The 17,466-nt window shown below is 38.9% G+C and overlaps 1 protein-coding gene across 1 annotated transcript; it reads left to right on the top strand.

The window, feature by feature from the left end:
* The first annotated feature begins 12,673 nt into the window (after positions 1-12,673).
* Positions 12,674-16,194, top strand: LOC103706786 (flavonoid 3',5'-hydroxylase-like). Its single transcript, XM_008791012.6, has 2 exons — positions 12,674-13,627; positions 15,279-16,194. Exons 1-2 carry the CDS (start codon positions 12,731-12,733, stop codon positions 15,903-15,905), a joined length of 1,524 nt encoding a protein of 507 aa, XP_008789234.2. The 5' UTR covers positions 12,674-12,730; the 3' UTR covers positions 15,906-16,194.
* The last annotated feature ends 1,272 nt before the right edge of the window (positions 16,195-17,466 follow it).

Here is a 17,466-nt window from a genome sequence, read left to right as displayed (position 1 = left end):
TATTCTTGAATGTCATCAAATATTTCATCAGTAAAAGATTGATTACAAATCATCTAAAAATAGCAACAATTAATATTTTATTTTTCTTTTCCCTATAACCCTGAAGCATGTCGCGCTCCTTATTTCTAACATCTCCTATTCATCTGTAAGAATATAAATTAATTGGTGTGAGCTATAAAGCTCAGTAAGTATCATGCATAATCTTATCAGATCAAGCATAATATTTTTCATACTAGTGCATTATTTTAGAAACTAACGGTTGTAACAAAATAAGCAGTTCATACAACTTATAATCAGATCAAACGTAACACTTTTGTCTTTATTTCATGCTTTGAAAACCATACTCGTCATTATTCTTCCTTTAAAATCCGTACTTATCATTATTCATGCTTTGAAATCTGTGCTATCATTATTCTTGCTTTGAAATCTGTGCTGGTAACAAAGTAAACATTTCATATGATCCAACCAGTCATAAAACTATGCAAGTCCATTCATGCAACTTCATTAATATGACTATGCATCATAAAACATTTGTCATTTATGCATCATAAAACATTTGTCATTTATGCATCATAAACATTTGTCATTATTCCATACTTTGAAATTCATACTCTCAGATTGTAGTGTAGCTATGGCCGCTCTTATTCCCACGGCAAGACCTTTACCACTACAGGGTCATCTTCCAGTTACTATTACCCACTGGCAGGGGTCGTAAAGCCAAGTTACTTTTATCCACTGGCTGGAGTCGTATGCCTAGTTACTGTTACCCTCTGGCGGGGGTCGTACATAGCAATCTGAGAGTTCTTTAAAACATATCATGCTTTTCATAAATCTTTTCTCAACGATCCATTGGAAACTGAATAATGGCATCATGCTGAAAAATTCATGATCATACTGAAAACTTTATTTTTCCATGCATCTTTCTACATCATCATAATCATGTGTACATAATATAATAATAATAATCATGATGCTATGTATCCAAAATCATGTAATCATTTGCTAACACATGCTTGATCCTAATTTTGTGAAAACATAAATAATTATATACAATTTCATAATCGAGTAGTCACAAGTATTTGATAAAACATAAGATTATATCAGGGTTGCTTACTTTTTTCACAATTCATATACCCAATTCCAATTGCATAAATAATACTTTTTCATCTTATAAAACATGATATATGATCCATAATAAGATTAAGACAGGTTACGTACTTTAATTTGCTCATCAAATGCCAATTCTCCAATACCTAACAAGATCATTAAATTATATGTCACTTGCACATTTAATTTATATTTATTTATAATCTTAAAGTCATTTACAACCCATCCATAGGACTCAATTTCATTTTCGGGCCCATAGCCTAATTTAATTTCTGGTTCAGGCCTGGGTCAATTGTATTCTGGTTCAGATCTGACCTAATTTCTGGTTTAGGTCTGGGTCAATTGCATACAGGCTCGATTTGACCCAATTACTGGTTTAAATCTGAGTCAATTACATACTGGTTCAGATCTGACCCAATTACTGGTTCAGGCCTGGGTCAATTATATACTGGTTCAGTTAATTCTGGGTTTAAGAATGTTGGGCTCGAACCAGGGCCTAGCCCGGCCTCGGGCTTCTAAAGCTAAATTTATTTGAAGCCCACTCCGAAATCAGGCCCAATATGGCCCACAACAACTTTTATTTTATTTTTCTTTCTCCTTTTTCTTTTCTTTTCTTTTCTTTCTTCTTTTTCTTTTCTTTCTTCCCTCTTCTTCGTTCCCGAACCTTCCCTTCCCTTCTTTTCTTTCTTCTTTTTCTTTTCTTTCTTCTCCTTCCTTCCCAAACCTTCTTCTCCTTCCTTCTTCTTTCTTTCCCGAGCTCCTCCCCCTCCTCTTCTACTCTCCTCCCATGAGGCAAGGAGGCTCGATGGAGCGCTCGGGCGGAGGCTGGCCCAAAGCTGGCGCCGCGGCCAACCAGCGGCACCTACAGCGGCTGCGGCCCAACCTGCAGGAGATGGGGCACGGCACCCATCGAGAAGAAGGAACCGGCTGAAGCTGGTGGTGAACGCAGGGTGTGCGACCATACCCATGATGCCCGCACAGCCCACGGCCGGCTCTACGACTGCCACCCATGGTCAACCCGATGGCGTCCACGATCGGAGGATGGAAGAATCCTCTTCACCTTCTTCTTCTCCGGTCACCTCCGGCTGAGATCAAACCGGTTCCACCCATGGGAACCGGATTTGCATGAGCCGAGGACCCTTCCATGGTATGTATGCATTTTAGGATTTTAGACCTAAGGTTTTGATTGAAGAGGAAAAAGCCATGATCGGGTGAAGGAGAAAGATCTTTGGCCAGTGTCAAATCACGGCCGATCACGAGTGAGATCTCCCCCCTTCCTCCACTGCATCTTATTCCTACCCTTCCTTTTCTTCTTCTATTTTAATTCCTTCATTCTCTGTTTGTTATTTTACCGATACCCTAGCTCTAAGCTAAATGTGGTATAAATCCTGAAAGGAGAGAGAGTTTATGGGTTTACCAAGCTCCAAGGAGGAGATGGGGAGCTTCTTCCGGTGGCTTGTGCCGCTTCCTCCGACGGCTCGACGGTGGATTCGGAGAGCTTTGCCACTGCTGAAAGCATGAAGAAAAGAGGTATTGAGGAGGGAACGACGCCTTAGTGAAGAATTCCTTTGGCTTTTATAGCCTGCTTTGGGAAAGAGGGGGGAAAGATCGGCCGTATCCGTAGCTGTTAGGTGGTTATAACCGCCTCGCAGGCTCCTCCTTCCTTAAGATACCAAGGTTGGATCTCCAGATGGGCCGCCGGCTATGGTCCCAGTTAGCCCATCTGGTCCGGTATTTACATTCTTCCCTCCTTAAAAGAAATTTCGTCCTCGAAACTTTACATACCTTAATTCCTAAATAAATCTAACATTCCACCCAGGTTTGCGCTGCACAACTCTGATCTAACCCATTAAATATTCTAAAGCCACTATATTATTTATGACCGAAATATCACTTTGCACTAGGACTAAGAAAATCCAAATTTCAAGTTTTCAAGTAGAACTAGAGCAAAATCTCTATATGTCTTTATCCTCCATTTGTTTAGAACGTACTCACTATAGCTAACCCTCAAGCCATTAGTTAAGTTTAAGGCTACTACATGATCCCTACCACCGCTTGAGAATCCAAAATATCCAGGTTTAATTAACCCTGGATTTCCTTAGCAATTCGGTTAAACAATCTAAATTGATCTTCCTTTCAAATAAGGTCGACTTTCCAACCTTGAATTTAGGTGCCATAATTCTTTGTCCAATAAATTAATTGCTCATGATTAATTCCACGCAGAAATCACAATTGGCTTAATGAAATTAGGTGAGAGCATTAGCATCAAATACTTTTCATCATCTGTAATCCTCTTTCTTCTCTTAACTTTGCCCATGATTCAATGATCAACCTTTATCTTAGGAATATCTTCCATCGTAACCACGTAGGTCTCTAAAATTCAAATTCTTCATGTAAATTTAGGTTTTAACAATAACCTCAACAATATTGACAAAAGACCCTAGATCAACTTATAATTCCAAACTTTGAATTGAAATTTCATATACATTATACAGTCCCTAATAAACATGAATAAGATCTATTATTTGGATCCAAAAGCAATAATTAAAATTAATTGATGATTTCACCAAGACCTTACAATCTTCAAAATTGAAGTCTCCACTCAAAAACAAAGATCTCTTGTCAAATCATAAACCTAAACTTTAGGTTAAACTAACACATCCAATAGTGAGCAATAATTATGAAAAAGATCTAATAATCCAATCCAAACATGAAAATTCAAATAAATAGAATTCCCCAATCAATATGCATACTTTATGGCCTTAGGAATTTAATCCACCAATAGAATACAACTATTTGCAATATCCAAGTATGCCAATACCAATTATAATCCACATACGGATTTAACCTCGAAGAACAATCCTTTATAATACTATATTAAAAAAAAAAATCCTTCTTGGCTCATTCCAATTCTATGACCAATCCATGTATAAATCACACTCTAATATTCACCTCCAATTCCATATCAATTTTAAACTTTCGAGTCGTTTAACCAACATCCGAACATGGTATAACCGCTATGCCATGGTTAAACTTCCTATAGTAATCTTAGGTCAAACATCTCTCATCATGATCAAAAACATCATATCTAGTACCTCCGTACTCATCGAATACCAAACCCGGTACTTACAATGCTTAGTGATCTTTCACTTAAGCACTGAATGTAATTTTACTACTTTTATCATGTCCCAAGTGATCATAACCTTAAGCTATGATATATTTTTGTTGCAAACCCTAGTGATCTTAAATTTATTCTTTGATTCTAATTTTGTCACAATCCTATGTGATCTTAACCTAAGCTCTGGTAGTTTTCCAATCACAATTCACAATGATCTTAACCTAGGCTTTGATAGTTTTTCTGTCACAATCATGTCTCTAGAATGGCTTGTATTAAACCTACATTTCTTCTTTTTGTTGCTCATTGTCACCTAAGACAATATAAACCAAAATTATTATTTTATTATTTTATTTTATATTATTATTATTGTTATTCCAATTATGTGAAAGCTAACTTAGCTACCCATTTCCATGATTAGTTTTAAAGTTTTAAATCATGGTTAAACTTATTGCTCTGATACCATCAAATGTCACGCCCCGAATTCGGATTGTGACACGGCCGTGCTATTGCAAAATTAAACACATAATAACACGCAGCCACTTTAAAACTTCAAATCAATTATGAACAATTATATTCTTGAATGTCATCAAATGTTTCATCAGTAAAAGATTGATTACAAATCATCTAAAAATAGCAACAATTAATATTTCAATTTTCTTTTCCCCATAACCCTGAAGCATGTCGCGCTCCTTGTTTCTAGCATCTCCTATTCATCTGTAAGAATATAAATAAGTTGGTATGAGCTATAAAGCTCAGTAAGTATCATGCATAATCTTATCATATCAAGCATAATATTTTTCATGCTAGTGCATTATTTTAAGAAACTGACGGTTGTAACAAAGTAAGCAGTTCATACAACTTATAATCAAATCAAACGTAACACTTTTGTCTTTATTTCATGCTTTGAAAACCGTACTCGTCATTATTCTTCCTTTCAAATCCGTACTTATCATTATTCATGCTTTGAAATCTGTGTTATCATTATTCTTGCTTTGAAATCTGTGCTGGTAACAGTAAACATTTCATATGATCTAACCAGTCATAAAACTATGTAAGTCCATTCATGCAACTTCATTAATATGACTATGCATCATAAATATTTGCCATTTATGCATCATAAAACATTTGTCATTTATGCATCATAAACATTTGCCATTATTCCATATTTTGAAATTCATACTCTTAGATTGTAGTGTAGCTATGGCCGCTCTTATTCCCACGGCAAAGCCTTTACCACTGCAAGGTCATCTTCCAGTTACTATTACCCACTGGCGGGGGTCGTAAAGCCAAGTTACTTTTACCCACTGGCTGGGGTCGTATGCCTAGTTACTGTTACCCACTGGCGGGGGTCGTACATAGCAATCTGAGAGTTCTTTAAATTATATCATGCTTTTCATAAATCTTTTCTCATCGATCCATTGGAAAGTGAATAATGGCATCATGCTGAAAAATTCATGATCATGCTGAAAACTTTATTTTTCCATGCATCTTTCTACATCATCATAATCATGTATACATAATATAATAATAATAATCATGATGGATGCCATGTATCCAAAATCATGTAATCATTTGCTAACACATGCTTGATCCTAATTTTGTGAAAACATAAATAATCATATACAATTTCATAATCGAGTAGTCACAAGTATTTGATAAAACATAAGATTATATCAGGATTACTTACTTTTTCCACAATTCATATACCCAATTCCAATTACATAAATAATACTTTTTCATCTTATAAAACATGATATATGATCCATAATAAGATTAAGACAGGTTACTTACTTTAATTTGCTCACCAAATATCAATTCTCCAATACCTAACAAGATCATTAAATTACATGTCACTTGCACATTTAATTTCTATTTATTTATAATCTTAAAGTCATTTACAGCCTATCCATAGGACTCAATTTCATTTTCGGGCCCATAGCCTAATTTAATTTCTGGTTCAGGCCTAGGTCAATTGCATTCTGGTTCAGATCTGACCTAATTTCTGGTTCAGGTCTGGGTCAATTGCATACAGGCTCGATTTGACCCAATTACTGGTTTAAGTCTGAGTCAATTGCATACTGGTTCAGATCTGACCCAATTACTGGTTCAGGCCTGGGTCAATTGTATACTGGTTCAGTTAATTCTGAGTTTAAGAATGTTGGGCTCGAACCAGAGCCTAGCCCAGCCTCGGGCTTCTAAAGCTAAATTTATTTGAAGCCCACTCCGAAATCAGGCCCAATACGGCCCACAACAACTTTTATTTTATTTTTCTTTCTCCTTTTTCTTTTCTTTTCTTTTCTTTCTTCTTTTTCTTTTCTTTCTTCTTTTTCTTTTCTTTCTTCCCTCTTCTTCATTCCCAAACCTTCCCTTCCCTTCTTTTCTTTCTTCTTTTTCTTTTCTTTCTTCTCCTTCCTCCCCGAACCTTCTTCTCCTTCCTTCTTCTTTCTTTCCCGAGCTCCTCCCCCTCCTCTTCTACTCTCCTCCCGTGAGGCAAGGAGGCTCGATGGAGCGCTCGGGTGGAGGCTGGCCCGAAGCTGGCGTTGCGGCCAACCAGCGACGCCTACAGCGGCTGCGGCCCAACCTGCAGCCGCCGCCCGGTTGGCCGCTCTCCTTCTCCACCTCCGGTGGAGGAGATGGGGCACGGCACCCATCGAGAAGAAGGAACCGGCCGAAGCCGGTGGTGAACGCAGGGTGTGCGACCATACCCATGATGCCCGCACAGCCCACGGCCGGCTCTACGACTGCCACCCATGGTCAACCCGATGGCGTCCACGATCGGAGGATGGAAGAATCCTCTTCACCTTCTTCTTCTCCAGTCATCTCTGGCTGAGATCAAACCGGTTCCACCCATGGAAACCGGATTTGCATGAGCCGAGGACCCTTCCATGGTATGTATGCATGCATTTTAGGATTTTAGACCTAGGGTTTTGATTGAAGAGGAAAAAGCCATGATTGGGTGAAGGAGAAAGATCTTTGGCCAATGTCAGATCACGGCCGATCACGAGTGAGATCTCCCCCCTTCCTCCACTGCATCTTATTCCTACCCTTCCTTTTCTTCTTCTATTTTCATTCCTTCATTCTCTGTTTGTTATTTTACCGATATCCTAGCTCTAAGCTAAATGTGGTATAAATCCTGAAAGGAGAGAGAGTTTATGGTTTACCTAGCTCCAAGGAGGAGATGGGGAGCTTCTTCCGGTGGCTTGTGCCGCTTCCTCCGACGGCTCGACGGTGGATTCGGAGAGCTCTGCCACCGCTGAAAGCATGAAGAAAAGAGGTATTGAGGAGGGAACGACGCCTTAGTGAAGAATTCCTTTGGCTTTTATAGCCTGCTTTGGGAAAGAGGGGGGAAAGATCGGCCGTATCCGCAGCTGTTAGGTGGTTATAACCGCCTCGCAGGCTCCTCCTTCCTTAGGATACAAAGGTTGGATCTTCAGGTGGGCTGCCGGCTATGGTCCCAGTTGGCCCATCTGGTCGGGTATTTACACGAAGCTTCCATACCTTCAAGCAATATGCGAAGAAGTACTTCTGATGCACCCTATATACTACATTCAAAGTTGATGGTTTCTACATTCCTAAAGGAACTCTGGGCCTTTGGGAGGGACCCTGACATATGAAAGCTTCTTAAGTGACAGGTTCTTAAGTGGTCAGGGTGCCAATATAGACCTACAAGGCACTGACTTCGAGCTAATTCCATTGGGAGCTGGGAGAAGGATTTGTGTTGGTAAAAGACGGGGGATCCTCTTGGTGCAGGACATCTTAGGCACATTGTTGCACTCATTTGATTGGATGATACCTGATGGAAAGGAGGTTGACATGGAAAAGGCACCAGGCCTTGTGCTTCAGAAGATTGTGCCCGTTACTGCTTTGGTTAACAAGTCAGTACTTAATTTAAGTTCCTCACTGCAATATGTAGTTCACGATATACGCATTTTCTTCAGTCTAGGTAATTGCTAATCTAACATTAACTCATCACCTTTCTCATCGATCGCTCGATCTTCCTGATATTAAATATGGCTTTGTATTATCAATATGGATTGCGACGTGCAGCCTCATATGTCAACTTGCATGGATATCTTATGTCACGTTTGACTACAACAATACGATCTATGTATCTACATACATTCATGTATGACCTTTGTATAAATATGGAGCTATCTTAGAATCTATTTCCTTCTAAATCATATCCCGAGAGTAATGATAGACGTGGATGATGCATGATGGTCACCATAAGTCATAACAAATTTACAGAACATCGAACCTTCTACAGTCCTCGTAATCATCATTATCTTGTTTGTGGAAAGTTAATCTCAATAGTCATGTTGGTGCAACATTGTTTGGCATAAGCAATAGCAGAGAAAAAAGTGTTCATGAAAGAGTAGACATTGTCATGCATACCATGCAATGCGCATATTAAGGAAAAAGTAGGTTGGTCAAGTGAGTGACCTATTTGCAAGAAGATTCGTCGGCATGAATTATTGGGTTTGATCAATAAATTGCATTTAGCGGCGCAAATAATTAGGGCTAAAAGAATATGTTGACTTATAGCAGTAAAAAATAAATGAACAATTTGCAATACCAAAATTTTAGTGGCAATGGCTGAAAAGGCTAATTTCTTTTTTTCCACTCTGTCGTGTCGCTGTAACTATTTAGCAGCAATTTTAGGATTTCTGGTGGTAGATTTTTTTCTACTGCTAGAAGTTTATACTAGTGTAGTTATAGTAAACTTTAATAGAACAACTCCTATTAGCCATATCACAATATTTGTTGTAATTGTCACTTCAGTGTCTTGAATATGCTTAAGACAAATAATAGAATGTTGCATTCTTTGAATGCCACATTATGTACAGATCAAATTTATCTTAGTTTGGATCCAATATATATACTTCATATTTAAATTGTAGAGGTCCAATTTAATTGTGAGCCTTTATTGAAGGCAATAGTAGGTGATCAAACTAGACTAGTTTGGTAAATCGATAGGATCCAGACTCAATATGTTTCTATCATCCTTCTACACCTAATCCAAGCCTTCCTAAAATGATATCTACTTGGTTTAGAACTATCTAGGCAATCCCTATTAGTTATTTAATCAATAATGGATTATAATTTTCTGTGCATATTGATTCTCTACTATCACTTTTTGGGAAGCCTTCTTTCTTATTTTCATGTAGGTTTTCTTAAGTTAATGTATATTATATCCTTGGCACCTTGACTATTCAAAGCAAAAGTTGTTTGGAAAGTTATTCCCTACGAAAGTTATATCATGTGTGATACAAGTGCAACAATGATCTACGCAACATTGTTTGGTACAAGCAATAGCAGAGAAAAGGTGTTCATGAAAGAGTAGACATTGTTATGCGTACCATGCAATGCGTATGTTAAGGAAAAAGTAGGTTGGTCAAATGAGTGACCTATTTGCAAGAAGATACATCGGCATGAATTATTGGGTTTAATCAATAAATTGCATATAGCGGCAAAAATAATTAGTGCTAAAAGAATTCGTAGACTTGTAGTAATAAAAAATAAACGAATAATTTGTAATACCAAAATTTTAGTAGCAATAGCTGAAAGAGCTGAATTTTTTTTTGCACTCTGTCGCTATAACTATTTAGCAGCAATTTTAGGATTTCTAGCGGTAGATTTTTTTCTGCTGCTAGAGGTTTATATTGGTGTAGTTATTGTAAACTTTAATAGAACAACTCCTATTATCCGTATCACAATATTTTTTGTAATTGCCACTTCAGTATTTTGAATATGCTTAAAACAAATAATAGATTGTTGCATTTTTTGACTGTCACATTATGCACGGATCAAACTTATCTGAGTTTGGATCCTATATATACACTTCATATTTAAACTGTAGAGGTCCAATTTAATTGCAAGCCTTTATTGCAATGCAATAGTAGGCGATCAAACTAGACCAGTCTGGTAATCAAATAGGATCCAAACTCAATGTTTCTATCACTTTTTTGGAAGTCTTCTTTCTTGTTTTCATGTAGGTTTTCTTATGTATGTTATATCCTTGACCCCTTGATTGTTCAAAGCAAAAGTTGTTTTGGAAAGTTATGCCCTACAAAAGTTATATCATGTGTGACACGAGTGCAACAATAGCCTTCTAGATCCAATCGAGACATGACCAGATATACTTTTCTTGGAATGATCTATGCATCCGATCCTGAATCAATACAAAATAGTAATTTATTTATTGAGGTTGTTTTGTATCATAACTTGCTTAGCCATCTTAATCACCTATTCATCAAGTTTTCCCCAAGAGTCTCATATACTTACGTAGCTACACAATGCCTGATTCATTTGGTCGCATGGACTTGGGAACCACCAAATGTCCAAAGTACCATACTCGACGCCAAAAAAAAACTGTCATAATACTATAATCCAATTCCAAACTCAATTCCCTTAAGTTATTGACTTATCCCATGCATCCAACATCATATCCTTTTGAAATCAGAGACAAGCCTTGAAAATAGAGTGCATGCCGAGATCACAGGTGCAAGAAGAGCATGGCTCCCGTGAATAGACCACTGCACCACTCTGACCAGGGCTCAAGAAGAACAAAACCTAGAATTCAAGGAGCGATATATATTCTACAAAGCTCACTTCACCTCACGTAAGTAAGACAGAATTTTATCAGTCCAGCCCAGAAACGGCATCATCCCAAGGTTTGACCAAGACCGCCACAATCTATTTACGACGGTCCCCTCCGAATGTTGCACGTTATTGACCGTTATAGTAGTTACAAAAAAATCTAGTTGACTAGAGAAAGCCATGCATGCATATATCTTGGAATAATTTAATAAGGAAAAAGTAACTCCCGTAAGCAGCTTGCTAAATGCTTTTTTTAGCTGATTTGATGCACGCGTATCTTGATGGAAAAAAAACATTACTTTACTGAGAATTTTGCTGCGGTCGATCCGAAATGGAGCATCTCCCGCGGCGGTCGCCGGCGGCCACCAAGACTAGACCCGGGAGGCGATGACATCAATGGAGGGGTTGCGTGGTTGAAGTGGTGCACGCGCGGTCACGGCGGTGCGTAACCCCAAGACCGATTCAGGAAGATGAGATGATAGCTACGTGCACCGGCGTCTCTCGAGACGATTCAGGAATGGCAACAGAATGGATAGACCACTGTTCATATCCATATTTGTTCTTATTGCAGAATGGATAACAGGTCCTGGGTCAGTTAAAACAAGAAGGGTTAGATAGATTGGATTGAGTAAAGCTTAATTTTTTTTAATATATAAATTTAATGAATGAAAAAATAAAAATAAATTTTAATACTTCACATAATATTAAACAAAATAAGTATCGGAGATATAAAAAATAAGCAACTAAGCATCATAGCGTGAAATTTTTTTATTTGTTTAATCTTTCTGTCTAGCGGAGCGAATTGGATAGATAATGGAGAGACAATTTGTAAAAAGTTATATATATCTAAGTTGAGATTTGAGATAAGTTTTACCGTTACTTGGATCAGCTGTAGATCTGGTAAAACCTGCTCCATTAGGGTCCGTTTGGATCGAGTATCTGATAGAGTAGAGTAAATTGCCATCCTTATAGAGGGGCGAGAGATGGATAGAGTGCAGCATGGCAAAATTGGAGTTGGACAAAGTGTAGTGCAACAACTGGGTTGGAATACTTCCTTTTCGATATTGATTAAGTAGAACTATATATATAGGCATGTGGCACACAGAGTAGAAACCAAAAAATCCTTCTATTCTTGTTGATTATTATACTTGCCATTAGATATTTCTTTTTTTAATAATAAAATTGGGTATTTCTAGTTAAAACCGGATATAGCTGGTCTTTAAAACAATTGTACTGGTTAACAACGTTGTCGATGAACAAATGGGCAGCTAGAACTAACAAAAGAAAAGGACACAGTCATGTAACTTTCTATGTCCAACATACAAACATGCACACACACGTATGCACACACACATGTACACACCGGTGCACAATACTAAATCAAGTTGTAGTTCCAATTTGATGTACTATGCATGAGCGCGTGCCCACACACATGTTTGAATTTGACGTATCCAACTCAACCTACATCTAAATCCTATAATTTTACTGAAAATAATATATAGTTTTCAGCAAAAAAAATAATGTACAGTTTTATCTTCATATCTTAATTTCCGTATTTTTTGTTACAAAACTTATTGGTTGTATTTTAAAATTACATTACTCATAAATAATTTTTAGATGCTGATGAAATTAAGCTTTTCAAACAATGCCCCCCAATTAGGACCTTTTCGGTCCCATCCCAAAAGTCAACTAAGATTCTATCTTGCCGTGGGTTGAATCCTAACTTGGATGGATAGAATTTGGATTATATTCTAGACCTCTACCACCTAGTAGATCCGGATCCAAGTTAAAAAGATATTTGACCCGACCCGACCCGACCCAATAGCGTCCCTATTTATTCTTACCCTTGCTCTTCTCTCAACCCACTCCCATCACGCTTCTTCTACCCTGTTCCTTTCTTTCACCATGACCATGGACATCCTCTCCATTGCGACCACCTTCCTCTTCCCCCTCGTCCTTATCCTCTTCCTCGTCCACCGCCGGCTCCGCGCCGCACCGCCCCTCCCGCTACCCCCAGGCCCCCGTGGCTGGCCTCTCCTCGGCGCACTCCCCCTCCTCAGCCCCCTCCCCCACTCCGCCCTCGCCAACCTCGCCAAGCGCTACGGCCCCATCATGTACCTCAAGCTCGGCACTCGCGGCTTCGCCGTCGCCTCCTCCCCGGCCGTCGCCCGCGCCTTCCTGCACACCCTCGACGTCCAGTTCGCCGACCGGCCCATCAACAACGCCGCCCGCAACGTCGGCTACGCCGGCGAAGACCTCGTCTGGGCCGACTACGGCCCTCGCTGGAAGCTCCTCCGCAGACTCTCCAGCGTCCACCTCCTCGGCCCCGGCGCCGTCTCCCAGTGGTCCTCCGCCCGCCGGTCCGAGTTGAACCGCATGGTCCAAGGCATCCTCAACCTGAACCGCCACGGCAAGCCGGTCGAGGTCCACGGGATGGTCATGCAGGGTCTGGCCAACATACTGGGGCTCGCCATACTGAGCCGCCGGGTGTTCGACTCGGACGGGGCCGAGTCGAGCGAGTTCAAGAGCATGGTCTTGGAGGTGATGAAGCTGTCGGGGTTGACCAACATAGCGGACTTCATACCGTCCATGAAGTGGCTCGACGTGAATGGTATAGAGCGTCGCCTGAAGACCCTGCACAAAAAGTTCGACGCGCTCATGACTCGGATGCTCAGGGAGCACGCCGAGACCGCCGGCCAGCGTGAAGGGAAGCAGGATTTCGTGGATCATCTCCTGGCCAATATCAAATCCTCGAAAGGTGCGGAGATGCTGTCAGATGTCAACATCAAGGGACTTATTGTGGTATGATATGAAATTGCTCCAATCTTAAGCATTAGAGTGCCGTGCAGCGCTGGATAAACAGCGCCGTCACAATCTAGATGACCATCAAATAAGATACCTTTACATATCATAAACAACGTATTTTGTTTGATGGCCATCGATCATATAATAATACTCTGCAATGTAAACAACACACTAAAACCACTCGTAGCGAGTGGCCTGCACCCTTGTTATTATTATATATAATTATATTATCTACTGTTTCATCTTCAAATCACCACTTGTCCCAAAAACTTAAACTAATAGGATGAGATAGATTTATTTATATATTTTATATTTTCTTATACTTCCTCTCATATATGAGTCAGACTTTTGTTTAATAGGTGAGCCTAACATGTGGGATTTTTAATAGCGGTGTTAAAGAGTGCCTCTGCTTTGATACCATATTAAAATCACCACTTGTTCCAAGAACTTAAACTAATAGGATGAGATAGAATTATTTATATATTTTAATTTTTTTATACTTCTCCTGACATGTGGGTCGGACTTTTCTTTAATGGGTGAGCCCAACATATGAAATTTTTAATAATAAAGTTAAAGAGTGCGGACACAGAGTTCGAATTCAGAACCTCTGCTCTAATACCATATTAAAATCACCACTTGTTCCAAAAACTTAAATCAATAGGATGAGATAGATTTATTTATATATTTTATATTTTCTTATACTCTCTCTCTCATATATGAGTCGGACTTTTTTTTAATAGGTGAGCCCAACATGTGGAATTTTTAATAATGGCGTTAAAGAGTGCCTCTGATTTGATACCATATTAAAATCACCACTTGTTCCAAAAACTTAAACCAATAGAATGAGATAGAATTATTTATATATTTTAATTTTTTTATACTTCTCCTGACATGTGGGTCGGACTTTTCTTTAATGGGTGAGCCCAACATATGAAATTTTTAATAATAAAGTTAAAGAGTGCGGACACAGAGTTCGAATTCAGAACCTCTGCTCTAATATCATATTAAAATCACCACTTGTTCCAAAAACTTAAATTAATAGGATGAGATAAATTTATTTATATATTTTATATTTTCTTATACTCTCTCTCATATATGGGTTGGACTTTTTTTTAATAGGTGAGCCCAACATGTAAAATTTTTAATAATGGAGTTAAAGAGTGTCTCTACTCTGATACCATATTAAAATTACCACTTGTTCTAAAAACTTAAACTAATAGGATGAGATAGATTTATTTATATATTTTATATTTTCTTATACTCCCTATCATATATGATCGGACTTTTCTTTAATAGGTGAGCCTAACATATGGAATTTTTAATAATGGCGTTAAAGAGTGCCTCTGCTTTGATACCATATTAAAATCACCACTTGTTCCAAAAACTTAAACCAATAGGATGAGATAGATTTATTTATATATTTATATTTTTTTTATATGTTATGCAGCGCATCTTATTTGATAGCCATCGATCGTACTCTACGGTGCAAACAACACACTAATTGCAAGGCCCTCGCAGCGAGCGGCCTGCACCCTTGTTATTATTATATATCATCATGTTATCTACTGTTTCATGCTTATAATGTTTTGTGGCTGCACGTCCATGCACGTTTTCAGAGTTCCCATCTGACAATTTACGTTGCCATCAGGATATGTTTATCGCGGGAACGGATACATCCTCGATAACGATTGAGTGGGCGTTTACTGAATTGTTAAAGAACCCTTCGAAGCTCAAGCGTGCACAGCTCGAGCTGGACGAAGTAATTGGCAGAGACCGCATGCTCGAAGAATCTGACATCCCAAAGCTCCCATACCTTCAAGCAATATGCAAGGAAGTTCTCCGGAAGCACGCGACTACACCACTAAACCTCCCTCATATATCCAACCAACCCTGCGAGATTGATGGTTACTACATCCCTGAAGGAACAAGGCTTTTAGTTAATATATATGCCATTGGAAGGGACCCTGATGTATGGGAGAACCCTCTCGAGTTTAATCCCGAGAGGTTCTTGAGTGGCAATATTGCCAAAATAGACGTGAAAGGCACTGACTTTGAGTTGATACCTTTCGGAGCTGGGAGGAGGATTTGTGCTGGAAAGTATCTGGGGATGCTCTTTGTGCAGTCCATCTTGGGCACGTTGATACACGCATTTGATTGGAAGATGCCTGATGGAGTGGAGGTCGACATGGAAGAGTCTGCTGGTCTTGCACTTCAGAAAGCTAATCCGATCACTGCTTTCGCTACCCCGCGTTTAGCACCCAGTGCATACCATTGACGAAGGTATAACGTTATCACCTTTTTGATGCAGGTACTGGGTCAGCGTCAATGGTATTCGGATTATTAGGATATGGTGATTGGCTTCGCAAATATGAATTCAGATATGGAGCCTCTCTTATCTCACTTTTGGCTGCTATTAATGTGAAATGGAACAATAAATACGTGTATGACTTCTTTGCATACGTATGGACCTCTCCTACCATCTACTTTCTGCTTCAACCATATCATGTAGATGGAGTTGTGAAAGAAATAAATTATGTTTTATGGTCACCATAAACCTCATCAAATTTGCAATTGTAATTGATCATCATGTGCTTGTGTTTGGAGAATTAAGCTTCGTGTTATCAAATTTGGAACTGCTTGGTTTGGAACATTTATTAGAATGAGAGTGAGATAAGACACTGCTGATATATAAGTATCCAAAATTTACTCAGTACATAGTCAATGTAGAACTAAACACTGCCGCCACCTTCGCTAATAATTATTGCCACTGCCACCCCACCACCTTCCCATCTTGTTGTGACTTGTACGACCCCATTGCTTTTGCCACAATACCACTTCTATCATTGTCGCCAGCACCATATTTTCGATGCTCCATCATTATTGTTATTGCTACCATCACTCACGTGCTGCTGCTACCTACCACCATTATTGCTAACCTGATCAAATTTACAATCGTAATTGATCATCATGCGCTTGTGTTTGGAGAATTAAGCTTCATGTTATCAAATTTGGAACTACTTGGTTTGTAACGTTTATTAGAATGGGAGTGAGGCTCACGTGAGGACATATCTTCATGCCCAATATTCAGAAATTGACAAAATACCTTATGCTAATTAATGACCCTATGTCATCTTCCGAAAGCTGCAACCAAGTGTCATGTGCTTGATAGAAGAGTGCAGGCAGTGCCATCCATATTCAATTGGTGTCCTTGTCTCTCTAATATGAAATTTAAATATTTTTAAATTGATGCCGTGACAACTCAATTACCCCATCCAAAAAAGCGACTTGAACGGTATTATTTGTATTCATTGATATTATATAAATATTTAAGATCTACCTAGTGCATACCCGATGCAAGATTAAATATATGCCTGCATAGGTCCTAACATACTTCCTTCGTTTAAGCTCTAGTATTTTTACCAGACTAAGAATCTAAATCTATTCAAATCCAATCATAAATACCATAATTAATCTATGGTCAATCCAAATGAGCGCGTACTGTGGTATTTTTTAGTCCACATGGGCTATTGATCGGATCTGCTATGATACTATTTATAACAACCTAGGATCTCATCCAAAAAAATTAGCCAAAAGATGTTATGTGTGATCATTGGTCTTATATAAGTATCCAAAATTGATTCAGTGCATAGCCGATGTAGAACTAAACACTGCCGCCATCTTCGCTATAATTATTACTACTGCCATCCCACCACCTTGCCACATCGTTGTGACTTGTACGGTTCCATTACTTTTGCCACAATACCACTTTTATTATTGCCGCTAGCACCCTATTTTCGATGCCCCATTATTATTGTTATTGCTACCACCACTCACGT

The sequence above is a fragment of the Phoenix dactylifera genome, chromosome 18 (assembly GCF_051530095.1).
Source record: "Phoenix dactylifera cultivar Ajwa chromosome 18, Ajwa_hap1_PhDact_Kaust_v1.1, whole genome shotgun sequence".
Taxonomy (NCBI): Eukaryota; Viridiplantae; Streptophyta; class Magnoliopsida; order Arecales; family Arecaceae; genus Phoenix; species Phoenix dactylifera.
This window is presented reverse-complemented; position numbering and strand designations above follow the sequence as displayed.

Coding starts and splice junctions, on each gene's coding strand:
- LOC103706786 (XM_008791012.6), top strand. CDS start 12,731: ATGACCATGGACATCCTCTCCATTGCGACCACCTTCCTCTTCCCCCTC. Junction 13,628..15,278: donor ACATCAAGGGACTTATTGTG/GTATGATATGAA, acceptor CGTTGCCATCAG/GATATGTTTATCGCGGGAAC.